General features: G+C 38.7%; 1 protein-coding gene across 1 annotated transcript in view; it reads left to right on the top strand.

Moving 5' to 3' along the window:
- Positions 1 to 27,258, top strand: part of PHF20L1 (PHD finger protein 20 like 1) — a 69,512-nt gene that overhangs the window by 38,509 nt on the left and 3,745 nt on the right. The window contains exons 11-19 of the mRNA XM_043879156.1: positions 676 to 864; positions 1,145 to 1,342; positions 7,741 to 7,797; positions 8,995 to 9,102; positions 18,085 to 18,249; positions 21,859 to 22,040; positions 23,014 to 23,113; positions 24,428 to 24,623; positions 26,050 to 26,416. Coding sequence (XP_043735091.1) covers positions 676 to 864; positions 1,145 to 1,342; positions 7,741 to 7,797; positions 8,995 to 9,102; positions 18,085 to 18,249; positions 21,859 to 22,040; positions 23,014 to 23,113; positions 24,428 to 24,623; positions 26,050 to 26,416 — 1,562 coding nt within the window. The remainder of the gene's footprint in view (positions 1 to 675; positions 865 to 1,144; positions 1,343 to 7,740; positions 7,798 to 8,994; positions 9,103 to 18,084; positions 18,250 to 21,858; positions 22,041 to 23,013; positions 23,114 to 24,427; positions 24,624 to 26,049; positions 26,417 to 27,258) is intronic.

The following is a 27,258-nucleotide window of genomic DNA, read 5'->3' as shown; positions in this document are numbered from 1 at the left end:
AAAAACATGTGAGGGCAAAAACTGTCATATTTTTAAAAAATTATCATTTTTTGCCCATAGTGAGTACTTAAAGTTATTTGTGTTCAATTTATTTTTTTTTAATGAATCAGGCCCAAACATATGTTTACAAAAATCCATTTGGGGGAATGAGGGTGGGATAAAATTATTTACATTATTTTTACTTTAGCAAGTAAAGCACTAACTCTACAATGCATGTCAGATTTTTGTTACCTATGCCCCTGTCTTTTTTTTTCCTTAGAGATTCTAGATTTGTAATATAGCAAAAGGAATATATATATATATATATTTTTTTTTTTTTTAAGAAATCTTTGGCTGTACAGAGATAATTTTCCCAAAGGAAGAATGGCAACTAACAACAATCTGCAATTAGAGAATAAACTGTAGTCTTTTCCATGGGAAACTACCTGAGATGAATGTTCCATGTTATTTTCTTTTGGTTCTAGTAGGCTTTAGATTTTAAAAGTTTTGATTAACCCTTGTGAATGAGGGCAGCTTTTGCCTTTGATTCCTTTTGGAACATGTGCTGTTCCTTGTGGATACCTTAACAACATCAGAGGGCAGAATTTGAATCATTTTTCCCATTTTTTCTCCTTAAATATGATAAGATGATCCTGGCATGTATCTGCTTCGTGAACATTGAAGATCTTTTTCTAGGTCCTCCACAGCCTGTGAACCCCCCTAGACCTTTCAAGCATAGTGAGCGGAGAAGAAGATCGCAGCGTTTAGCCACCTTGCCCATGCCTGATGATTCTGTAGAAAAGGTTTCTCCTCCCTCTCCAGCCACTGATGGGAAAGTATTCTCCATCAGTTCTCAAAATCAGCAAGAGTCTTCAGGACCAGAGGGTAATGTATATTGATTTCCTATAGAACCAAACATAAAAGAAGACAAAGAAAACACTTAAGAGATAAAGATTATTAAAATATTAAGAGATTTCTGCTTTTTTCCTTCTTAAGATCTCTGGACTTTGTAGATAAGCACTTCATTTGATTCTACAAATGTTCGTTCAGTGCCGCCTTTGTTGATTGCCAGGCACTGTTTAATTTATGTAGCATTTTAATCCACATTGATATTAACTGAGACAGTGTACCTGTGTTAACATATTGCGTTCTTTATTCTGTGTAGTACCTGACGTTGCACATTTGTCACTGGGACCCTGTCTCCCTCTTGACTTAAGTCGTGGTTCGGAAGTCACAACACCGCTAGCCCCAGATCCCTCTTACCATAATGAATGCCTCAGAGCAGAAAAGGAAGATACACAGATGCTTACAAATCTTTCTTCCAAAGCAGTGACTGATGTAAGAGGAGCTCCAGCAGCCTCAGGTAAAGGAGATTCATTTTTACAAAATTAGCAAGGCTTGCATTTCTATGGTAAAACCAGTTTGATGTATAAATTACATTTTTTAATATGTTATTCCTCTTCATAAATAGCTTTTATGTAACAGCTGTGGAAGATGGGGTTTAAAGTCATTTTGTGTGACCATTTTCTACCATTTTTCCTGGACATCATTGTTATTTTTGTCACTTTACTTGCTTCTCCCTACTTTTTTCTTATATCCCGTTTCTACTAAGTAGGAATTACTAGAGTTAAATATAATCACAGAAGTTCTTGGTTTTGAAGCCAGAAAATACTTAACAGGATCAGTACTTTATAGGTTTAAGAATTTTAATAGAATTTAAGAAACACTTGGCTTAAGTTAACTGTATGTTGTTAAGTCGCTAAGTTGTGTCCAACTCTTTATGACTCCCTGGACCGGAGCACTCCAGGCTTCCCTGTCCTTCTCCATCTCCCGGAGTTTGCTGGAACTCCTGTCCATTGAGTCGGTGATACCATCTAACCATCTCATCCTCTGTCACCTCCTCCTCCTGCCCTCAATCTTTCCCAGCATTGAGGTCTTTTCCAGTGATTGTAACAGAACTTAATGTTTAAGAAACACTTAGCGTAAGTTAACGATATACCTTTATCTTAAATATAGTCCCATATTTTGGAGCAGAATCTCCCAAATTTAACCATAATTGATTATAATGTTATTTTGGGAGTTTCATGTGTAAAACCAACCATACTCTATAAGACATTTTTTGATTATTTTATGATACTTGTTGTAATTATTTGAAACCTTCTTGAGGTATTTTATCAAGTTGGTATTTTAATGTAACAATATTAATTTGTATTTCCATTATATGTTTACATCATTTTATTTGGAATTTTATAAGATTTTAACCTCAAGCATAGAGTACGTGCAATTCAAAAATAAAGGCAAATACTAACACCTTTCCAGTAAGTTACTAATTTAGAATTGGATGGATGAAGGAGATCTGTACTGAGTCAGTTCTGAAATGGGAAAAAAACATAAAACTGTTTTTGATTTGCAGCCAAAGAGCATTGGGGATAATTGATTTTAATAGCTTCTTCCCTGAAGTCATTTTATCAAATCCTTGGGTGAAGTATGAAATAGAGCTTGCTCTTTTTTGGTGGCTGTTGGTGGATATTAAAATAAAACGATTGAAGTAACTTAAGATACATTACTGCCCTTACCTTCTTGTTCCTTCTTTCAAAGTAAAAATGTAACCAATAGTAAGTATACAGTTTTCTACAAGTCCATTAATCAAAAAAGATTGACGTTATTTTATATGTGATAGTGTTTCCATATCTTGATTTAAAAAAAAAAAAATCAGTGCCCAAATTTGAAGATTTGTAGGCTTTGAAGCATTTCTTGTCATTTCCCAAATCTTATCCATTGTCTTTGGACACTTTCTAAAAGTCCGTTCTATTTGTGGATAATTGATTTTTCTTTCCCCTGTTTTCACAAGATTTTTGAATTACCCTTAACCTTTGAGATACTTTTCCTCAAAAAGTGAAGTTCTTAAGAGTGCCTTGATAATACGGAATTTGTTGCTGTACTGAATATATAAAAATATGTTGAAGTTAAAATATATATTCATTGGGGAGATTATTTATAGTTGTGCATTTGAAAATATTTGTATTTTCTTTTATATATGTATTTTTTTCTAATAGTAACAAGACTGAAAGATAGACCAGTGTAAATGGTGTATCTTATAGTCAAGTTATGCTTACTGGATGATGTATCCTAAAATGTCAAAGTAGTGATTGTGCATGGAAATCCATGATTCCAGTGATTTTGTGTCTAATCACAGTACTAGCCTAGTGTTGTTGTTGTTGTTTCCAGAATTTCTAGCATATTTATGGAGATGTAGTTAATTATCATTGAGGTGTGGTTCTTGTTTCTCGTAATGGTTAAGATGCACTGGGGTAGAGGGAAGGCATGCTTTTTTTTTCTCATTTAAGTATTAGAAATAACTATTTGAGAAAGTCCAAATAGCAAGGTAGTTTTTTGGGAAAGTGAAAAGTAGAGGAGTTTGGTTTTATAATGTGATGAATTTGTAAGTTCGTTGAAGAGTGAGGACCCTTTTAAGTATGGTGATGACTGGCAACTTTAATTGCTTAAATCAAGGAAATGCGTGGTTTTAAATGTTAATTAACTGAAAGTCTTGTTTATTAGGGTTGAACAGAGTCACAACGTATTTGAATGTGGGGTTGGGAGGGATTATTTCTCTTAACCTCTTTTAATTTTTTATTTTTTGAGGGAAGTAGTAGAATTCAAGTCGTGTTCTAATTGGACACCTTTTGATTAAAACTTTGTGAACCTGTCTGACTTGCATGGAAATTCTCAGTGGTCTGCGTGCTTTTTTTCTCTTAACATTTTTGTTAGCTACTCTCTCAGAACTGGTTTACTGTGTTTGTAGGCCTTCTCTCTGCACCCCAAGTTTTCTTCCATCTGAAGTCAAATTTCCAAGAGTTTTTGTTTTGTTTCTTTTTTTTTTAAATTTATGTTTACTTGGTTCATTTCCATCTTAATTATAAAAGTAAGTTTTCTTAGCGTTGAATTTTAAAACTTCTGTAGAAAACATTATTTCCCAGAGCTTGTATCAAAGACATTTTCTGGGATTTTTTTAAAATTGAAATTCTTGGAGTATTTAGAATGACTGAGGATATTAGTCCTTAACTGTGGAATAGTTTAACAGAGTTTTACTTTTTCCTGTGAGAGATTCTGTTCTCACTGCTGAGTTTAGCAGTCAAGATAAAGAACTGATGATATTATGCAGATTATGCAGTTACTATATACACCAATTCTCAATAGGTTAACACTTGCTTTTACTTATTTTTCTAGTAGAGATAATGAACTTGCACTAATCCTCTACATTCTTCTGCTGGGAAACATGCTTGCAATATGACTAAACAAGGTTAAGAATACATTGCTGTCCACATTACAACAAAAACAGTCATTGGTGTCCTTGTAAAACTTGGTACCGTTGTTTTTATTTTATCTTCAGAATGCTTTATCTTACAGTCCATCAGTTTTAGGTAAGGATAGAGTCTTAGTTCTGTTATTATTAGTTCTGTCACTAACTGGGAATGTTAGCTGGTTTTCTTATTTATCTCCTGGATGTCTGTATGACAGTTACTGAATTACTCTAACCTCTTTAAGGAGTTAAAATCTGGAAGCTCAGTGTATGAAAGGATGGGCCAACAATCAGACTGAACTGTGGCTGAGTTGCCTGTGCCTGGTGCTGTGCAGGCATCTTAAATGTTTGATGGTTAGTCCAGCATCTTATACCAACGTCACGTTTATTTTCTGAAAGCCTTTTTGTTTTAGGGTAGTTTTCGATTTTTTTTTTTCTTTTTCAGAATTGTACAAAACCAAACCAAACCATAACCAGAGACTCCTTAATCTACTTCCACCCCCACACCAAATGTTCATGGTTTATTCAAAGCCTGGGGTTTCCATGGAGAGTCTCAGGGATAGCCTCTTTTTTTTTTTTTTGCCAGAAAAATCAGATATTTAGCACACTGAAGAAACCACTCTGCATTATGGGGCTTTTCGTGACATGAAAGCAGATACGGCTCAGAGATCTGTCTCTCTTGCTTTAACCTGAATAGTCCCATTTGTTTTTTATCATGTTTTTCGTTTGGCCGGGGGATGGGCGGGGGGGGGTTGTAATATATATTGGCCATTATATAGTATTTTGTTTGAAAAAGTTCGTTGATAAAATTTAGTTTACAAATCACTATTCTGTTAACTAATAACCTAGTACTTTGGTTCCCAAATTCTGGTGCATGGTGAAATAAAGACAATGTAGAGAACTTCTCGTAAAATGACATTTATTCTTTTGTGGAATTCTTAAATAGATCTATTTTTAAATCTATTTGTGCATGAATGTTTTTAAAAGTCCTGTCATTATTGCCTATAGGAATATTTATTTTAATATCCTTGTGTAAAATGTTGACAAGCCTTTCTCAGTTCCCTAGTTTTACTTTTGAAATTTTATAGTTAAGAAATACAGAAACCAACACAACGCTGTAAAGCAGTTTTCCCCCAATTAAAAAATAAATTAAAAAAAAAACAAAAGAAATATAAAGGTTTGGGATCTCCCAGAACATGTGAAAATAGTCTAGAACGGATCCTCCTGATATTATAATTTCTGTATCTGTTCTGCTGTGCTGACCTGTGTTGCAGAGCTGAGGGTCAGGACCATGTTAATTGTCTTCCAAGTGCCTGAGAGATCCCACACATTCCAGCCAGAAAAGGCATCCCTGAAAGGCAGTTCCTTTCATTTGAATCACCCCCAGGTGCTTCCCAGGTGACTCAGTGGGTAAAGAACCTGCCTGCAACGTAGGAGACGCAGGAGTCGCAGGTTCGATCCCCGTGTCTGGAAGAACCCTTGGAAAAGGGCATGACAATCCATTCCAGTATTCTTGCCTGGAGAATCCCATGGACAGAAAGGCACCTGGAGGTCTGTGTCCATAGGGTTGCAAAGAGTTGGACATGACAAGTGATTGAGCACGCAGGCACAACATGCAGGTGTCGCTAGTAGTAAAGAACCTGCTTGCCAGTTGAGGAGACATAAGAGATGCAGGTTTGATCCCTGAGTCAGCAAGATCCCCTGGAGTAGGAAATGCCAACCCACTCCAGTATTCTTTATTCTTGTCTAGAGAATTCCATGGACAGAGGAGCCTGGTCGGCTGCTGTCTGAGGTCGCATAGAGTTGGACATGACTGAAGTGGCTTAGCTTGCACTCAGGGGATTCTGGACTTGTTCCACCTTTCACGCTGGAGACTCGGTGCTCCTGGAGATTAGGGCCCCACAGGGCTATAATCATGGTCAAGGGCTGCTTCTGGTGTATCTCTACCATCACTTAAGATTTAGAATGCAAATCTCTTATTGTTTCTGTTGTAAAATGCCTTGTCATTTTCAAGAAAATCGCATTAAATATGTGAAATTTTCATGGTGTGATGCAGTCATTGTTAGTAAGCAGTGATTAGTGAAAGGAAGTGAGGCATTTGTTCAACAGTCTTGTTAATAAGGAAGTTTAACCGCGTTTCTCTTTGATGTTCTTTTCATTTTTTTGGTCATAAGAAATCTTTTTATCAGGGAGATTACCAATATTTTTACTGAATTAGAAACAATTATTAGCGCCTCATTAACATTTAGTTCAAGTTGAGTGGTATTTTTATATTTTTGTTGTGTTTTATTTAAATTATGTAAATTATTTACAGTAAGATGAATCAAATGCTAGTTTTTTTTGATACTTTATTGGAGTGATTTAAAAGTCAAACTCATAAATGGTGATATTAGAGCATAATTTAATAGACTGAAATTGTATTTAAGTGTACTAGAGTCTTTTTCTTAGATTAACCCTACACACAGATAAGATATTGGTATTGGGAATAGCTGAATATGAATTGAGAACCTTGGTTTAGTGTGTCTGTGTCAGCAACACAGTTATTGAGGTGCATTATTGGTTTAAAAATGTATTTTGGACTATTAGATAATAATACCTAAATGCCATTAAGTTGAATATTTTTTATGTGTTAATAAGCCATTATATCTTACTTTGGATAAAGACCAAAAATGATTTATAGAATAATTCTGTTTTGGCTTTTCTCATTACCTAATAACACATCCGATGGAGTTCAAAGGTATTTGTTGTAGGCAACAGAGGTTAAATATTAGTTTAAAAAATTTATGCAGATTCTTGAAAACCAGTATAATTTAATATGAAATTTGATAATTCATTTAGATGATGGGAATAGCATTTTGTCATAATTGTCACGGGAGGAAAAATATTATATGGACCTACTGCTAGAGTGCATTTCAGCATCTCCTGGATTGCCAAAGGCTGTGGTGCCAGAATTGATCTTAACTGATTGCCCAGTGCATTCATCTTAACATTTTTTTATGTTTAGACCCACATTTATGCTACTTCTAGAAATGATGCAGTCTCAAATTACTCCACCATAAAGGAGAAAGTGAAAAAAAGCAACCATTATTTATCAGACGCTAATAATTTTACATATTTTGACTCAAGTAGTGCTGATAACAGCAGGAGGTAGATACTCTTATTCCTGTTTGGCAGATAAGGAAACTGAAGCACAGAGAGATTAAATGATTTCCTCAAGACTGTGCAGCTAACAGATGGTGAACTAGGAATCTAATCTGAATAGTCTGAAGGACCAAACATCATCCTTATTTCTCTGAAGTAGAAATCCCACTTCTTTGTTACCAGTTCAGGCAATAATGTAGACCTTTAGGAGAAAGGAGTCTTGGGTAGACTTTTGTGAGCAATTGTAATTTAAAACATTGTCCCATACTCTTAACCCTTTCTGACTAAATTTACATATTTTTCCCCTAAACCTGCAGGAATATCGAAAACGGAAAAAAAAGTGAAATTGGAAGAAAAAAGCTCAACTGCATTTGGTATGAACAGAAAGTAATCTTTAAGCAAAAGACTGTAGATGGCTTGGCAGTGGGAGGACGTAGTCTGTCTCTTACTTTTTACCTGTTAGTGCTCCTTTAGGTGTTAAGTGATCCTCTGTTTTAGTGTTTATTAGTTTATTCACCTCCAAATATGTAGTTTCTTAATATATGTGTTGTAGTAGTACGTGCATTTTTTGTCAAGGAACCCTGAGGCTTTCTCTGAGAACTTGATGTTTTTGAACATCTTTGAAATTATGACTGTTTAAAAATAGGTTACCATTTAATATTGTTGATCCTTAGAGAATGGATGGTAAATTAATATAGCCTTTTTTTCCCAGCCATTTTTTTTTTACTTTCTCTATAAAAAGTTACTAAGTTTTCTGCTGTCTTTTCTGTCTTCTGTGCTATCATGACTATACATTTTGGAATAATGGATAATAGTCTTAAATATTCTACAAATTAGCTCCCTGGAGCTTGAGTTACTGAAAGTTGGTTCAATGTAGTTGATAAGCTGTGGGCTAAACTTTTCTGAGTTGAACAGTAGTTGAATATATGTGATGAATTAATTTTAAATAAGTATTCTAGGATACTGTTTTAACATCTGTTCATTTTCTTTATAAAGTGCATATGATTGGGAAAAAGAAATATTTAAAAATTTTAGGACAACATTTAGTTTAAGGAGTTAAGTTTTTACTTCCTTATGCTTTTTATCTTCATTCTTATATATGTGGAAAATATTGAAAGACTGAAGGAATTATTTGTGGATTTGACTTAGTTTTTTAAAATATTTTTCCAAAAGAAAAAAGTTCAAGTTTTTTTAATCTTCTAATACATTTTCTTGTTAAATTTTGTGTGGAAATACTGAGTCTCCTTGGTCAGGTTTTTCTTAAATTGTGGAGTATATTTCTTGCCACATCAGGAAACTTACTCATTTAAGAATTTTAACTACTGTCTGTGTTAACTTTAAGGTGTCAGGAGTTGGGATTTCTCAACACTGCTAATGAAGATCCCCTCTTATAGCCCAGTAAGCTAATCAGGAGTTCCAGACTCATGACAGGAACAGTTTAATTGAATCCATCCACTCTGGGCAGGTGACTGGAATAGCTGATTAAACCATAAATGCTGCTTTTAGGTTAACCACAAAGGAACAACTCAGGATCAGTCATGATTACTAACTGACTCACTTTTGTCATTTAGGTAAGAGAAAAGAAAAGGATAAAGAAAGAAAAGAGAAGAGGGACAAAGATCACTACAAACCGAAGCAGAAGAAGAAGAAGAAGAAGAAGAAGAAATCTAAGCAGCATGGTAAGCACAGTCCTTCCTCGGTGTCTGGGGATTAGCTCTCAGCGGTTACCAAGATCCACAGACGCTCGAGTTTCTTGTATCAAATGGCACGGTGTAGTCAGCCTTTCACACTTGTGGGCTCCACATACATCTGTGGAAATAAAAACTGATTCCCATTTCTTAACATTCTAAGGTTCTTTTAGCTTTTCTCTTTTACCAAAGTGGAGTTAGGACAGTATTCCTATGTTCTTGAGAGCTGAGCAGTTCGTCCAGTAGCCTTTCTTTGTCTTGCCTGTTTAGCTACAATCACTAAGTTAAGTGGTCTGTAAATTAGTCCTTGCAATGACTAGAGTCTTTCATTGCCAGCATTATGGTGGACTAGATACCCTGTCCAAGTACTCCTCTGTGTACTGTGAAGGAATTTCTCTCAATCTCGAATTTAAAGTCCTTTGAATTAGCTTTACAGAAGTGAGGGAAAATATTTTTAGAAAAGCTTGGAGAAAAAACAAATGATTTTTCTAACAATAGCTTGTCACTAAATAGTCACTAAAGCAAAAATCATTCTTAAAAATAGGAGGTTACCATAATAAATAGTCATAAAAGCAAAAATCATTCTTAGAGATAGGAAGTTGCCATATAGTGCTAAAGGTTGAGTTCACTTTACATATTTCTGAATTTTATCACTGAATAACATCATCATATCTTTCTTAGTAATTAATAAATTAACAAAACCTGAAAGTGTCTGTAAGGATAATAAAGATGGCAGCTGTGTAGTTGATCCAACAAATCTGTCTAGGACACTGAGCTCAGCAGCTGCAGAGTAGACAGTTTTTTCAAACAGACTCAGACATTTATTAAAATGGACCATGGGATGCAGCTTTAAGCAAACCTCAACACATTCTAAGGGCTTTCCTGGTGGCTCAGACGGTGAAGAGTCTGCCTGTAATGCAGGAGACCCAGATTCGATCCCTGGGTGGGAAGATCCCCTGGAGAAGGGAATGGCTACCAACTTCAGTATTATTGTCTGGAGAGTTAACTTAAAGTCACTATTGAAAAGACAAAAAGCCCCATATGTTTAGAAATCAAGCAAAATATTTTTAAATAATTCATGGATGAAAGAACAGGGCCAAAGGGAAAATAAATAAGATGTTAAGAATCTGGCAGGTGTTGAAAATATTATACATGTGTCAACACTTGAAAGTGTAGTTAAGATTGCACTTTCGAGAAGAATGTTGCCATACAACTTAGAAAAGAAGGCTCAAAGTCAGCTAAACCTCCAGCTTAAGAAGTTAGAAAAGATTAAGTCCAGAAAAAGTAGAAGTGAACATGAATAATAAACATATGAATAGAAATTAATGAACTAAGAAAAAAAGGTAGGAAGAAATGAAAAATGCCAAAATTAAATGATGACACCTAATTTTAGACTTCTGGCCCCCAGAACTGAGAGAATAAACTTCTGTTGTTTCTGTCCACCAGTTTTGCGGTGATTTGTTGGGGGCAGCTCTAAGAAACTCATACAACTCCAAATTCAGTTTGTTATTGTTGTTGTTTAGGCGCTCAGTTGTATCCAACTCTTTTGGGACCCCATGGACTATAGTCCACCAAGCTCCTCTGTCCATAGGATTTCCCAGGCAAGAATATTGGAGTGGGTTGCCATTTCTTATTTTAAGGCATCTTCCCGATCCAGGGATTGAATCCGGGTCTTCTGCATTGGCAAGTGGGTCCTTTACCACTGAGCCACCTGGGAAGCCCCCAAATTCACTTTAGTTGGTTTAAATAGCTTTGCTCTCAAAATCAGAAGAGAATAGTATGGGAAAGGATAGTCACAGGCTGTTCTTATTTGTGGACAAAGAGGCAAAACACATGGAATTAAATCTAGCAGGATATTTAAAATATGACCATATAGGATTGGAATGCAAAGTTGGTTTGACATTAGAAAATGAATTAATGAAATTCACCACAGTAACATAATTTTAATAAATGTAGAAAAAATATTTGACGCATCCGTGTGTACTTACATTAAAAAAAAAAACTTTGAATAGCAGATTGTAAAACTTTACTTAGAAACATAAAGCCTAAATAATTGGGAGATGATTCATATTCATGGGGTAGTAGACTACTGTTGAAAAGATGCTGCTTGAAATAAATCTATAGATTCATTGCTGATTCTGAACTTAACGTGGAAGAGTAAAGAGCCAAGAATGATATAGTCACTGTTGAAGAAGAATAAGGAGAGTTACTATTCAGTTATCAAAGCAGGGAGGTATTTTGAAAGAATAGAATATGTTAAGAACAGAATAATCCAAAGCAGATCATACATATTTCAAAACGTAGTTTATTCAAAGCTGACATCTTAGTTTGGTAGGTAAGTAATTAGTATTAGAATAATTTATAATCCATATAGTGACAATAAAACTGGACTCCAACCTTACACCATGTACAACAATCAGACTGATATTGATGAGACTTCTTATGTGAAAGACAAAACTATAGAACTTTGAAAGTATAGAAGGTCATCTCTGTGATCTTTGGGGAGAGATTTCTAAATGAAAAATGCTAACCCAAAAGAAAAGGTTGAAAATGTGACTAGACTGAAATGAACTTTAGTTCATCAAAAGCCTTACAGAGAGAGTGAAAAAACAACACAAACCATAAGAAAATACTCATAACATAAATACTTGACAGAGTATTAGTATTCAGAATGTATTTCAAGCCTTACAGATCAAAGAGAGAAGGAAAACCCAGTATGAAAATGGACGAAAGAGCTCAATAGGTATTTCACAGAAGTGGAAACCTGAAAATGCTTATATAAGACAATGCACACTCTTAGGCGAAGCTGCCTAATGTAACTTTTAGAACCTAGTGAAATCTATTTCTTCTCTGCCATATTGGCAGAAATTACGAGGTGAATGGTATCAGATGTGCTGAGGAGGTGGAGACAGTGGCACCACCACCGTGGGAAAGTCATGATGTTTTTCTGATGAGAGTAGAGTTGACCTCAGATTCCGCACTAAACTCACACGGCCGGGAGACACGTACAAGAGTGTTCACGGCAGCACTGGCGTTGGCCTGTGTCCACCTGTCCTTTAGTGGAATCTGTGTCACTTTGTAAATAAATGGATTATACCTGTTGGAATCTCATGAACAAAATGGATAAGCTAAAAATCAAGTCACAGAGGAAAACATGTACAGTTTTACAATTTCATTTATGTAAACATCTAAAAGTTGTAAAACTAAGCAGTATGTTTTTTGGAGGTTCCAATGTATATATAAAATGATTAAGCGTAAAGGAAAGCAAGAGAATGATGAATAAAATTCAGAATTAGCATTGCCTCTGAGGTAGAGAAAGGACTTTTTAGTTCACATTGGAAGGTGGCACAAAGGAACCTTCCAAAAGTGACAGTGATACTCTCTCAGAGTGCATGGTAGGTACCTAAGTATTTTGTAGTATTTATCTGCTTTATGTCATATCCATTTTCCCCCCATATGCATCAAACACTTAAATAAAAAAACAGTTTCAGAAACTGTGACGCCAATGAGTTACTTTAAGAGTTTGTAATCATTGTTGGTAAATTCTTCAGATTTTAACTCTCTCTATAGACCAAAAATAACATCTGATCTTCCCACGGGATATAAAGTTTCTGTATTCTCTAACTCTAAAGTAAATTTGAAGATATGGAATCAAAATGGCATTGAAAAACTTGAACCCACTTCCCAGAGACTCTGCCTTGCTCCTCAGCCTTTCTGTCTGACCCCACCCCTTCACAGACAGCTCGTGGAAGCCATACCGGAGAGAACCAAAAGTTAGGTAAACAGAAACCAGGAACCACAGATTCCTGTTTAGTGACTTCTCTCCCGTGGTGATGTATCAGAATGCAGAAATGACAAGTGTCACACTGCAGGCCAGATGCCAAATGAACTAGCTGAGGGTATTTGGCTGCCTTGGGTGTTCCAGTGGAGACACCGAAGTGTCAGGGCAGGAAGGGCCATGCTTTTTTTAAGTCACCTTAACATCGCATCAGCAAACAGGACTGTTCCAATACGCTGTAGCAGATGCAGAATCTCCTGTACTGAAGCATATGTGACAGTGGGGAACAGACAACAAGGAGCGGCTGATGAAGAACAAAGTAAGAAGCGGGCCATACTTGGTAGCAGAGTGAGGGATAGTGACCGCAAGTGAGACTGCAGGAAACGATGACTTAAAGAAAGGAGAATGATTAAGATGAGTAAGTGAAAGTCACTCAGTCCTGTTCAACTCTTTTTGACCCCATGGACTGCAGCCTTCCAGGCTCCCCTGTCCATAAAATTCTCCAGGCAAGAATACTGGACTGGGTTGCCATTTCCTTCTCCAGGGATGACTAAGTCTTGGACAAGTTCAGAGAAAAGTTGCACCTCAGACTTGTAGCCCACCATGACCTGTGGCAACACTATTTATAAAAAGAGCCATGGAGTTTCCCTGATGGCTCAGCAGGTATAGAATTCGCCTGCTACGCAGGAGACATGGGTTTGATCCCTGGGTTGGGACGATTCTCTAGGGGAGGAAATGGCAACCCACTCCATTGTTCTTGCCTGGCGAATGAATCCACATGGACAGAGGAGCCTAGTGGCCTACAGCCCGTAAAGAGTCAGACATGACTGGGGAACTAAGCACATATTAAGGAAATAAGCCTTGAAAAAAAAAGTTGCATGTTTTTAAATTAAAAAGAACCTTATATCTTTGCATTGTAAAATCAGATCTATAAATGAAAGTCTTAACTTTGAAAACAGAGTCCTGGTAAAGACTAGTGATGCAAAGGAGCATTGCTTTTTGTACACAGCAGGTGTTAGGTCGGGTAATCACTAGCATCTTTGCAATTAATTAATACATTTGAGGAAAATTTATTCTGGGCTGTTTACTTCATCTGGAAATGACACTTTCCCCCAGGTGATTAAATTAGAAGAGTGTTCTTTAAACTTAAATAGGGGGTCTTAAATAACTTTGAAATTTTAAGGACATCTTGAATTTTAAAGAATTCACATTATTACTGCATGTGTTCCTAATAGAATATGTATTTTAGTCTGCAATTGCTACCATCAAGGAGTTTAAAAAATTCTTTTCCTTTTACCACTCAGTGCAATTTTGCATATCCTGTGATGCTTATTATGTACCAAATACTAATCATTTTATATATACTAGTTCATTTAATTCCCACATTAACCTTTCATGGTGGGGCCTGTTATCCCCATTTTATAAACAGTTAACTAAAACAGAAAGATAAAGAGAGTTGTCCAAGCTCACATGGCTAGTAAGTGAAGAAAAGCAGATTGAAACCCAGGCAGTCTAGCTTCTGAGTCTTAATTTTCATGCTGTGTTGTTAATTTTGACCTCCCTACCTTAAATATTGTTTTCTAGGCTATGCATTCTTCCTTTCTTCTATCTGTTAACATATTAAGTCCTTAGTAGTTATCTGTTAGTTTAAATGAAGCTATGGAAAATAGTAGTTAAATGATCCTTTATAATTATTCCATACAACTGTGGGTTGACAGATGTTTTGATTACCAGAATTAGTTTACTTAATATAAAGCTAAGATTGTGTTCAGTCCGTGTGTCTGAGAAATTGCTATGTTGGGATTTTATTTAAGAGTGACATCTTTGCCAGTCTTTAACTTTGTTATTTTGAGCAAATCACTTCATCTCCTTGTCTTTTATGTATCTGTAAATATGGGGAAACTGAAGACATACAGAGGTTTAAGAGAACTAGAATGAGAAATGCAAAGAGAATCCAAAGCATTGTATAGTAAAAACAAAGATTCCCTTCTAGGTGCTTGTAAGCAAGCATAGATGTTGGGAGTGGTAAGGAGTATGCGTTTAAGTATCTACCGTGATGTATTGTGTGTGTGGTAAAAGTGGTACAAAATAAATTCTACTTAGTGAAGCTTTATGTAGAAGATGACATTTGCTCTAACCCTGAAATATAGCAGTAGACTACTATTCATAATAGCCATAGGGTATGAGAGTGGGGAATACAGGTTGGGTGTAGAATGCTAGGGCTTCCCAGGTGGCACTAGTGGTAAAGAACCCACCTGCCGGAGACATAAGGAGACATAAGAAACATGGGTCCAATCTCTGGGTTGGAAAGACCACCCTGGAGGAGGGCATGGCAACCTGCTCTAGTGTTCTTGCTTGGAGAATCCCATGGACAGGGGAGCCCAGTAGGCTACAGTTCACAGGGTCATAAAGAGTCAGACATAACTGAAGTGTCTTAACATGCATGCATGCACATAGAATGCTAGGAAATTTTGTTCAATGCTAATATACTGTATAGAGATTAAATGTCCACCATGTTTTATTTTTAACACCAAATCGAGATTTATACCATTATTTTTATACTGAACCGATAGTTAACACTTTCACTGAGAGGGCGTTGTAACATGTAGTCAGTAAAAGGGCAGCTTTTGAGAGCTGAGTGGGCACGTTCACATCCCAATTGCGACACTTAGAGCTAAAGTTATTTAAATTCTATACACTTCAGTTTCCTTGTGTGAAAAATGGTGATGATAGTTTCTGCTATGTAGATTCATTGTTAGGATGCCATAAGGTAATTGTTATAAAGTACTTTACTCAGTACCTGGCTAGCATTTAGTAGATCCCCTTCACATTTCCCCACCTGTGCTCGAGTAACGTGATGCTAGCAGCTTTGCAGTTCCGGGAGGCTCTGGGAGATGACTCTGAGGTCTGGCAGCATGAGCGTTGTCTAGGAGCATCCCACTGCTGAATGACGTGGGCTTGAGGCCCGGGAAGCGGTTTTAACAAGCTTCCCAGTGTGTATCAGATGCCGAAATCCAGTAATAGTGCTTTTTTGGTTAAGACTAAGGCTTCTGTAGTCAGACTGTCTGGGTTTGAATGTTGGCTTTGCCATTGATAGCTGTGTCTTCTTGGGCAACTTAACCTTTTCTGCCTGTTTTTTCATTTGTATAACAGCACTAACAGTAGTAGTTCTTTGTTGGAGAGCTGTGAGGACTAAGAGTAGTTGGTACCCATAAAACACTTAGGCTCATGTTTGTCACCTAGAGAGCCCTTGATGAACATGGCCCATGCCATGGTGTTTAGGATGACCACTGCTGCTGCCACACACTGCTACCTAACAGTGAGTGAGAAACAACACACACTGATGATCTTAAGGTTCTGGAGATCGTAAGTCCAAAATGGGTCTCACTGGGCTAAAATCAAGGTGTCAGGACTGCACTCCTCTCTGGAGGCTCTGGGGAGAACCCATTTTCTTGCCTTTCCCAGATTCCAGAAGCCACTGCATGTCCTGCCTCATGTCCCGCCCCTCTTCAAAGCCAGTGGTGGCGGCTCAGGTCTTGTCGTAGTTTACATCCCTCTGACACTGACTCTTTTGCCTCCCTCTTACTTTTAGGGACCCTTGTGATTATACTGGGCCAACCCAGATAGTTCAGGATAGTCTCTTATTTTAAAGTCAGCTGATGACCAGCTTGATTTCATCAGCAGCCTTAATTCCCCTTAGCCATGTGATCCAGCATATCCACTGGTTCTAGGGATTGGGCCATGGACATTTTAGGGGACCGTTATTCTTTCTCCCATAGGCAACAGCTTCAAATGGCTGAGACTCAGTGTGCACCAGCATTGGCCTGTTCTCGTAAACATTTCTTTACACTTTCTATGAGTCTTCAGCCTTTTCTACCTCTCATTTATTCCCTCATCTGCATTAGTTTACATCCTTTGCCTCACACTCAGTTGAGGAAATGGGAGCCATCAGATGAATACCGGCTCATCTCTTCTCCTCCACATCTGTGTACTTACCTGAATATGTCAATCCTCTCCTTTGCCTCTACCCAAATGGAAGGACTGCCTGTCTTTATTCTTGAATCCTGGCATGTCTCCCCGATCCCCGCCACCACCACCCCCATCACCACCCCCACCACATGTTTAGATTTGTGCTGAACTCACATTTCGTCTCTGATTTCTCCACCACCTATTTATGCTTCTGCTCCATCTCAGAACCCCAGTTTCAGCACCAAGTTGTTCAAGCAGAAACCTGGAAATTGCCCATGATGGCGGCTCGCAGCCCTCCGTCTCCAGTCTGCAGATAACTGTGTCTGCTTTCAAATGTCACCTCAGCCGCCATCCTCCCAGCCCAGGCTGCCAGCATTTCTTGTCTGGTCTGTACCACTGCCTCTGAACTGTGTCCCGACTTCTATTCATGCTCCCTGGACTTCCCCCTCCATTCCACAGCTGTAAAACGCGTGTCACATCTTGTTCCTCCTTACACACTCTGACTTTTGTTCCTTTAAAAACAGAAGTCTAACCTTCAGTGTGATCTGGCTCCTGTCGCTCTGGCCTCATTTCTTGCCTCCCTCCCTCACTGTGTCCTGGCCACGGGCTTGTCCCGTCGTTCTGCTTGGTGGCCCCCCCTGTGCCTAGACTCACACCTCTCCTGTCTCTGTCCCTGACCGCACCCAACTCAGCCAGTCCTTCTGCACGACTCAGTCTAAGCTGAAGAGGACCGAACTTTGACTAATTTCTTCCTGGATCATGTAATATAGTTCAGAGGTTTTCTGCTGAAGAATTTATTGATTGAATTATCACCATGATAATTGACATGCTAGACATCATGAGAATCTCTTTACCAAAAAGAAGAAAAGCAAACAGTTAATTTCCATCTTCCACATCTTGACTTCAGATGTAGCTGTGATTACAATGAAGAGAAAATGTAGCTATAATCCTTTCTCACTTCCGGACTACTTAATAAGAATTTGTAGATACCAGTTAGAACCTGGTGCTCCCTGCTGTGTAGACACTGCCTGGGATGTATCTCCCAGTGTTGTTGCCAAAGCCAGTTCATCAGATGTGTGGTGATCTAGCTGCTCATGGATGAGAAGAGAAAGTGGTGGCATGCTTGTTTATGTGTCATAAAACATGACCTTCTCGTTATTTTTGTAGTGACTCTTCTTGATTACTTGACACTTTATTAATATTTCTCTATGTATCTTATGTTGCAGACTATTCAGACTATGAAGACAGTTCCCTAGAATTTTTGGAAAGGTGCTCTTCTCCACTAACTCGATCTTCTGGGAGTTCTCTGGCTCTGCGAAGCATGTTTACGGAGAAAAATACAACATATCAGTACCCAAGGGCAATCTTGTCAGTTGATCTTAGTGGTGAAAGTATGTGTAACCATGTAATGCTTAAAACAAAGTCTTAAGATTCTTAAATGTGGAACTGAGAACAACGCATACTTAATTGAGTCCTGTCTGAGCAGGGCACACAATTTAAAAAGTTACTCCATAAACCAATATGAAAATCTCAACGTTAGAAATTTAGCTACTTTTAAAATTTATATGAAGTAAAATGAGCATTTCTACTTAATTGTAGGACAGGTGGTAAGGAAACAATTAGTGTCCACTGTGTACTGGTCTTCTATGGGTGTTTTTACTTGTATTTTCATATTCTTCACTACCAGCTTATAAAATAGGTATTGTTACTCACACTGCATAAACAAGCAGAGGCTAATAGGTTAAGTAACTTATGGGGCTAATTAGCATTAGAATTAAAATTCAAACCAAGGTCTATCTTAACTCCTAAGAAAATGCTTTTTCTGCCAGATTTTTATCTTAGTCTTAAAAAGACACTTTGAATGCCGGATCACAGATCTCTCTGTAACCAAAAGTCTGGAAATGTGGTCAGGTCAGTGATCTGAACACATTCAGGTGTTAGGCATGTTGACAGAAAGCCAGTTAGGTGATGACATGAGCCCTGGCATTGGAATGGCTCAGGTTTTCCTGCAAGTCCAGTCCCGATGGTGGAGGAGGTAAGGACTCTCTCCTGCCAGTGTTCTAAGCAATGGGAAGAGAGACTCTTAACTATAGACGTTGATAGCAGTGGCTGGAGACCAGAGCTCTAGCACAGTCACGGAATGAAAGATAAAGGACGGGGCTCCATCCTGTGTGAAATCCCAGGGCTGTTTAGGGAGTGCCCTGTCTTCTTGAGTGCCCTGCATGGTGGATGCCCGGTCATGTTTTCTCTTTGGCACTGTTACCGCCTGCTCTCATCCAGGCCTAACTCCCCTCTAGCTCATGATAGAGAAAAGTATATTCTTCTCTTGACCCTAAAATAAGCACATAGCACTTGTGAGATTTTAAAAATCTCAAATCTAAGAAAAATGGGGGAGGGAGGACTAGGGAAAGGTCCATCCCCTTTTCCCTTTTGGGCCAGTGGTTCTTAACCTCCGGTGTATATTATATTCATTGGTGTGAGGCTAAAATACCGGGTATTTTAGGTGCTGCAGCAGAGTACAGATCTGGGGTTTTTGGAAGGGCACATCCTGGCAAGGTAGCCCTGGTAGCCGATGTTGAAAATGAGGTAACCCCCATCCTGTGAGCCATCAAGGTCTGATGATTGCCTGTTTATGCAGAGTGATGGAGAAAGGGGGATGGGCGAGTGGTGTGGCCGGAACTAGAACACGTGAGCGGGGCTGGAAAGAGTGTCCTGAGGTATGCCCTCCCGTCGGCTGGCTTTCTTTGCCCTTCATGTGTTCAAGTGCTGAGCCCTGAGAAGGAAAGTGGGGAGGTTCTCAAAAGCAAGGGTGCATCAGAGCCAACTAGAGAGCTTCTTACAACCAATCTCTGGGGCTTACCCAGAGAATTTCTGGGTTCCAACAAGTTCCCAGCCAGTGCTGACCCGGACAGCGCACTTGGGGAATATTGTCTGGAGACAGCAGTGATAGTTCTGGAGGCAGCAGTGTGCTGGGGCCACTTGGTTAGAGCTGTCATCAGGTGGTGGTCAAGGGCGAGAGGGAACCTGTACCTGCTTTTCTTACTTAACTTTTAACCCTGTGACCCATTTACTTGGCCTCCAGAGTTCAGCCAAATACTGCTTTGATGCTTGCGTGTTAGTGAAACTGGATTTTCTGGCCAATGTATCAAATTTGCCTTCTAACACCGTAAAGCCTGGCTGTTTTGATTATATAAGCCCATGTAAGATATACCCTAATTCCTTCTAAGGGTAACAGTTTTTAAATTAAATTCATTACTGTTATGATTACCATCTGTTTAATACCACATATGTGTGCAACAGTGTCTGAAACTGTTCATCTGTGTTCTAGTCTGGCATTTTGATCCATGAACTTGTGTTCAGGGAAGCTCAAGAGAAAATACAGGTTTTGGATTTAAGTTAGGAAGAGTATGAATAGTGAAATTTCTTACTCAGATTGTTAATATTGAAATATTTTATAATAGCTAATTGATTTACTTCTTGCTGCTTGAATGTTTTCTTGTATTTCTTTACCAATATCCTCATTTCTACTGACTTCATTCTCCATGATGTCTCAAGATTCTAAGGAGAAAAAAACATGTCTTTTTCTATAAAACATTAACTTTTTATAAATCAGAAACAAAACATTCAAAAACATCGAGTCAGGGAAAAAATAACCAAGATTGGAAGCTGATAAGGAAACTAAAGCACATGAAATATTTAGAATAGAAATAGCATGAATTACTTAGTTTGAGTCAGGCAGCTTGCATCTGATCTGATTAATCTGAAAAGGAAATTTTCTCTATATCACGACTCCCTCCTCCCCACTTCCCGAAACATTCTGGAGTGTCTGTCGTATATATCAGGCTTCACTCTGAGCACTGGCTGCAGAGCAGTCAGCAGTGCAGAAGTCCTTGCTCTCCTGGACACTCAACATTCTGGAAAGGGGAGGTGAATAAGAGCAAGTGGAGGAATGTCTGAGCCCATGATTGCCAGTTAGGGAGGTGAGGCAGAGAGGAAGGAGCCCACTCTGCTCTCTCCTCCGAGGGTGGCCCCCATTTAGCAGTCTCCGGGCAGTGGGGTAACTCAGGTTCCCCAGCATTTCTCCACCCACACTCTGGCACACCTCTAGTGTCCTGCTGTTATTTCTTTCTTTTTGTCATCACTCAGGTATTTCTTTATGTTTGCCTCAGTTAGTTTTCCTCAGTAGCCTGAGCTAAATGGTAGTCTGACTTGACCCTGTTACAAGAACAAATCTAAAAGCTAGCACTTAAATAGAGTCGTATGTAGTGGTCAACTATATAATCTAACTTCTGGGATGTACTTGTTTTTTTTTTAGGTTTTTATCAAAATGAAATTTAGAATGTTATTAAATTCCTCAGGGAACTCATAATCCCGGTTTAAGAAATCCCGGTGAGATCTATGAGTGCACAGGCTCTAGAGTCAGGCAGTCCTGGCACGCAGTTGGCTTTACCACGCGCTGGCTGCACTACCAGGCAGGTTGTGTGTCTTACATATAAAGTGCTTCATGTGGTCCCTGCTGTTTCTGAAGTGCAGTGGTTGCTGCTACTGAGACTGTTAAAGAGTCATATTGCTGTTAACTCCTAGGCAAGCTCCTTCACTTCCCTGAGGTGCTGTGTATCTGTGTGGTGCAAAAATAAAACCTCTTTCTGTGACCCATTGTTGTGAGGATCAGAAGGGATAATGTTTGTGAAAGCATTTGAAGACTGCCTATTTTAATTATTAATATCCACTGGCCATCACTTCTATAAGCACCTGGACTAGAGGATACTTTCTGAGTCACTTGTAATGGTATTAACATAAGATGTAAAACAATCACAGTCACCCAAGCTTCAAAACTCATTTGTTTCTTTGATTAGCAACAAATACTCTGTTCCCATTCATCTGTCCTCCCTGTCTAAATACTTAATAGCTTGTATGCACTTCTCATAGCGTCTTTCTTTCTAGAAAATGACATAAAAATGGAAAAAGCAGTGCTGAGTGCACTTTTATGTATGTTCTAGACTTATCAGACATGGAATTCCTTGACGATTCTTCCACGGAGAGTTTGCTCCTCAGTGGGGATGAGTACAATCAGGACTTTGATTCAACGAATTTCGAAGAATCTCAGGATGAAGATGATGCCCTTAATGAAATTGTGCGATGCATCTGTGAGCTGGACGAGGAGAATGGCTTCATGATTCAGGTGACCTGTGTTCCCTTCACATGGAATCAGTCGGTGCAGCTGCTCGGCATGTGCGTGGGGGCATCTGTGTTCTCTTTCCTCCCCGTCCTTTGGAAGATGGAGGTTTCTAGCTTGTCATCATGTTTAAAGTACCAGTTTTAGTGACTGGTGGGTCTCGTCTTCAGATGAAGTGAGGTTTCTTACCCGAGGACCTGTCTCCAGGGTGTTTATTTTGAGGTTTTCAAGCTAAAATTCTTTTTGAGAGCCATTAAAATGGCTAAGCTTCCACATTGAAGGGGAGACCATAGAACTGTTCTGCTGGTCTGGGTCCTGTTGTCTAGTAATTTATGTTATCTTGTCACCTTTCAAAGGGCAGATAACTGAAACAGTTTCCACAATATCAAAGATTAAAGGAAAGCTTTGCTGCAAGGATTATCCTTACAGATCACCTCTCCCTGTAGAAAAGGGATCTTTGAGACAAAAGGAAAGCATAACCCACATTTTGTGATGACGTTTGGAAGATCTGGAGATGTCAGTTCTAGAAATGAAGAAAGAGTAACTCCCTCTCACTCTTCTTTTCCCTGCTTCCCAGTGGTTTTCTCAAATAAGGGAACTACAGGTTTGTAGGTTCACCACACAAGTAGTACTTCACGAGGTTGTTGCCACACACACTGCTACAAACTTGCTCTTTTTTTAATTTCTCTACTTTAATAAACAATTTTTAAGTTTTAAGGATGTGGGAAATAGGAGACATAGTTTTATGACTGACTTGTGATTAAGTCAGTTTACTACAGCACATGTTAATGGGTGCAACAAGAGCAAGTTCCTGAAATAGTCTACTTTAAATAAAGTAAAGCTCATGGTAAGTCATGACTCGCTTTTGACACATGGATTAAGAAGTGAGCCGGCCAAAGCCACAGGACTCAGCCAGCTAGCTGAAGAGAAGGGGCTTGTCTCGGTTCCCGGCAAGTAAAGCGCGGTTGTCTTCCGGCAGTGTGAAGAGTGCCTGTGCTGGCAGCACAGCGTGTGCATGGGGCTGCTGGAGGAGAGCATCCCGGAGCAGTACCTCTGCTACATCTGCCGGGACCCCCCGGGTAAGCCTCCGTCCCTCCTGCGCTCGGCGTGGGCGTCTCAGTGTCCCCTCACAGGTCCCACCGTACGTCCGCCGTCTGACATCCCACCTTCCGTGTCAGCTAGACACTGCTTCTTTGTTAAAACTTAAAAGTGTTTTTCGCTGTTAGAGTTTCATTTTCCACATCAGTTACTTAAAACATTAGCATAAATTCATCAGCATAATTAACACCTTACTGGAAAGACCAGGTTGTGGCTTTTTCCTGGAGAAGTACTCGCTCTTTAATGTACTCCTGTGTATTGATTTCTAAATAGGTTAATATATGGTCATTTGAATGGATTCATAGCCCCTGACAGGGTTTTGAATGAGCATCTGGGAGTGCTGCATGACCTTGCAGTATTAGAGCAAGTGGGACGTCCAGGTGCCACGTCTGACCCCTTTGTTTTACTGATGAGGCAAGTAGGACACTGGGCATCACGTGCCTTGTGCTCAAGACGGTCAGACTGGCCGTGCTGAGAGGGGCGCCTGCACCTGGCCTCCCCGCACCTGGGCCTTCCTCACCGCAGGGGCTCTGTGAGCAGCAGTGTTCTGCATATGGTGTGTGCTTCCAGCTCCCCAGCAGAGCCCGTGTAGGCATCTCAGATAAAGGCTCCTGCCTTGTTCTTGTGTCTATCAGATGAATAACATGGAGAAGCAGGAGAGTTATTTAAACCTTCATGAATATAGGCATTTGTTCATTCATTCATCCAGCAGCATTTATTGGGTTCCTTCTGTTTGCTAGTCTCTGTGGTTAGAGGTAAGATGAGGTAAGAGGTAACCATGCCTTCCACTCGCTCACTGTATAGTAGGGGACACAGACATAGAAGCAGCTAGTTGTAACTGGATATAATCACTGTTGATAGTGAAGATATTGGATTATATCAGATTCTATAGATACAAAGCTTTTAGACATGAAGGAGGGGTCCCTGTTCACTTAACTAGAATTCTGTGTTTCGTCCAGTCAACTCCTTGTTTCTATCTACCCCTTTCGACCTTTTTAGAGAACAGATGACAGATACGTAAAAAATATAAAGCAACACTCAAGGTTTCTCTGCAGGTGTGACCTGCCACTGACCACATCCTTAATGGAGTTTGTCCTCCTTAATGGGCAGGAAATCTGACTGTGTGAAGAACTCTGAATAGTGCCAGCTCTTTGAAACACCTTGCTTGTCTTTGGAATTTGTTCTTAGTCCTGGAGCTTACCTCGTTTACTGAGTGATATTGGTCGGGAAGCAGTTGAAGGGAAGTCTTGAGTGAATGGACTCCTTTGTCACTGTAATCTCAATTTCATCTATAGGTCAGAGATGGAGTGCAAAGTATCGCTACGATAAGGATTGGTTGAATAATGGGAGAATGTGTGGGTTATCATTTTTAAAAGAAAATTACTCTCACCTCAATGCCAAAAAGATAGTTTCCACACACCATTTGCTTGCTGACGTCTGTGGTGTTACAGAAGTCCTGCATGGGTTACAGCTGAAGATCGGAATACTCAAGTAAGTGAAGGGTGGCCAAGGGAGGGGCTCGGTTAGGTGTAAGTTTTAATTCAAGCTAAGTCAGTTGTTTTTTGTTTCTCACTAATTTTTACTGGAGTATAGTTGCTTTACTGGCCTACTGGAACTGATCATGTCCTTGGCAGACTCCATGCATCCTGGTATCAGGCACTTTGGTGTACCTTGTTTATGTCTGTCTTCCCTTACTAAGCCTTGAGTTCCTGGAAGATCGGGCTTGTGTCTTACTCATCATTTCATTCCTAGAGCTTAGTGGAGGGATAAGTTCTCAGTAACAGATGAAATTTGCTTCTGTTGGATGTCATAAACCTGAAGATGAGTTTCTTCATAAAAAAGTCATGCAAATGCTAAAACTCAAGAGAGAAACTAATTTATAAAGTTAGGCTTAAAAAAATGTGGTTTTCCTTGATATCAATATGAATTTCTGAACATTCGTAATTTCAGTAAAGATTTCAACTGGACAAATTTTGCCTCTTGCCTATAGGTTCTGTTTATGTTAATGTTTCTACTAATAGTAGTTATTATCAGTAGCTAGTATTTATTGAAAGTCTACTAGGTCCCTGAAATTGGTGGTTTCTTATGATATTTCATTTAATCCTTACAATAATGACCTTACTTTGATGGATGGGTGATCAAAGACAGAGGTTCTGTAACTGGTCCAAGCTCCTCCTGTAAGGCAGAGCAGGACTCTACCCATTGGACTGTTGAGTTACAAGTCTAGCTCTCCTTCTACTGTTGAATAATTATAGTGTTTTCTGGATATTAAATAATAAGGGGTCTAAAAGATAAAATTTATAGCTTCAGAAACAAGACTTGGGTTTGTCTCCAGAATGTCCTTCTTTTACTCAGTATTAGAATTTGAAGAAAGGACTCCTCTTTTACTGCAGAATTTTAATTATTACAGAATCAGTTGTGCAGTATCATGCTCGAGTGTTCACAGAGGATGGTGGTAAAGATACGTTATCTTGGACTGTTAGTGAGCACGTAATTAGCACACCTCTTTGGAGGCCACTTTGGCAGTACTTGTCAGAATTAAAATGTGCAGACATTTTCTAGCAATTCTGTATCTGACTGATATCCGCACTTGTGGGCAAAGGTTGTTGTTTAGTCGCTAAATTGTGTTCAACTCTTGTGATGCCAGGCTTCTCTGTCCTTCACTCTCTCCCGGAGTTTGCTCAAACTCATGTCCATTGAGTCAGTGATGCCATCCATCCATCTCATCCTCTGTTGCCTGCTTCTCTTCTTGCCCTCAGTCTTTCCCAATATCAGGGTCTTTTCCAGTGAGTTGTCTCTTTGCATCAGATGCAAAGGTCCACATAAAAAAAAAAACCTAAAACAACAGCAACAACAAAAAACTTGTTACTACACTTTTCTTTTCCCCCCTGAACTGTTTCTCCAACTTTGTTTTAAGGAATAAGCATCATCCCGACCTTCGTCTCTGGGCTTGTTCCGGGAAGAGGAAAGATCAAGATCAAGTGGTTGCTGGGGCGGAGAAAAAAATAACGGCGCAAAACACAGTTAATGTGGAAGAAAAGAAGTATCACGTACAGAACCACAAAGAACCACCTCGTTTGCCCCTAAAAATGGAAGGAACTTATATAACAAGTGAGCACAGCTACCAAAAGCCACAAAGTTTTGGTCCAGACTGCAAATCTCTCGCAGACCCTGGGAGCTCAGATGATGATGATATTAGTAGTTTTGAAGAAGAACAAGAATATCACACGAGAGATAAAAACCGTTTACGATATCCAGTAAAAGAAGATGGAAGGCCCGGAAAGGTATAAGTAGTTCATTTGGCTTTGCTTAGAAATACAATAGAACAAAGGAAAGTTTCGTGAAATAAGGCATACCGAATTCCCAGATTTTACTTATATTTCCAAGTTCATAAGTACCTTCTTAGGGTAAAGACATTCTTTGCTATCTCTCCAAGAACACACTGACCTTTTGAACACTTAATTATCCCCTAATTCAGAAATAGAGTATTTCATTAAACTTTCGCCTTAACGAAAGTTCTAATTTTATAAGTACACTTAGATGTCTCTAAAAACCATGAACCACATTTTTTCCCAGAGAACATCTATATGTTAAAAACATGAAAGTGCATATAGGTGTGTATATATTAATATAACTTGTGTTCTTTTGTACATGTTTCAGATAAGAAGTGTCAGTCCGGTTGTCTTTTTAAACTTTAGCATATTTGTGTATGTATATCAGTCCTATTATGCAATAAGCTGAATTCTTATAGCTCTGTATACATTGAGTATTTATAAACTTATTTCCTATTCACAACTTAAGAGATGTCATGCCTTCATTTTTTATTGATTTTCAATTAACAATACTGCTTTAAAATCAGTTCTTTATCTTTCTGGCCTCTTTTATCAAGTAAGTTCTATAAGTAAATACTTAACTGAATTTGAATAGCTTGTATCACATGAAATTTTGTGGTGAATTATTTGTCAAATTAATATTCATCTTATGAAGTGAGTTACTGCTGGTGAATCTGAGCTCAGATTTTGTGTGTGTGTTAAGCAGTCAGCACTTTTTGAATTTTTAAAGGATTTTATTTTTCCCTCATCTCATTGATTTAGCTGCAATAGTAAATTCTAGTGTGCAGTTAAGG

This window comes from Cervus elaphus, chromosome 21, assembly GCF_910594005.1.
Source record: "Cervus elaphus chromosome 21, mCerEla1.1, whole genome shotgun sequence".
In the NCBI taxonomy this organism is placed as follows: domain Eukaryota; kingdom Metazoa; phylum Chordata; class Mammalia; order Artiodactyla; family Cervidae; genus Cervus; species Cervus elaphus.
Note: the sequence above shows the minus strand (reverse complement) of the source record. Positions and strands in the feature narration are given on the sequence as shown.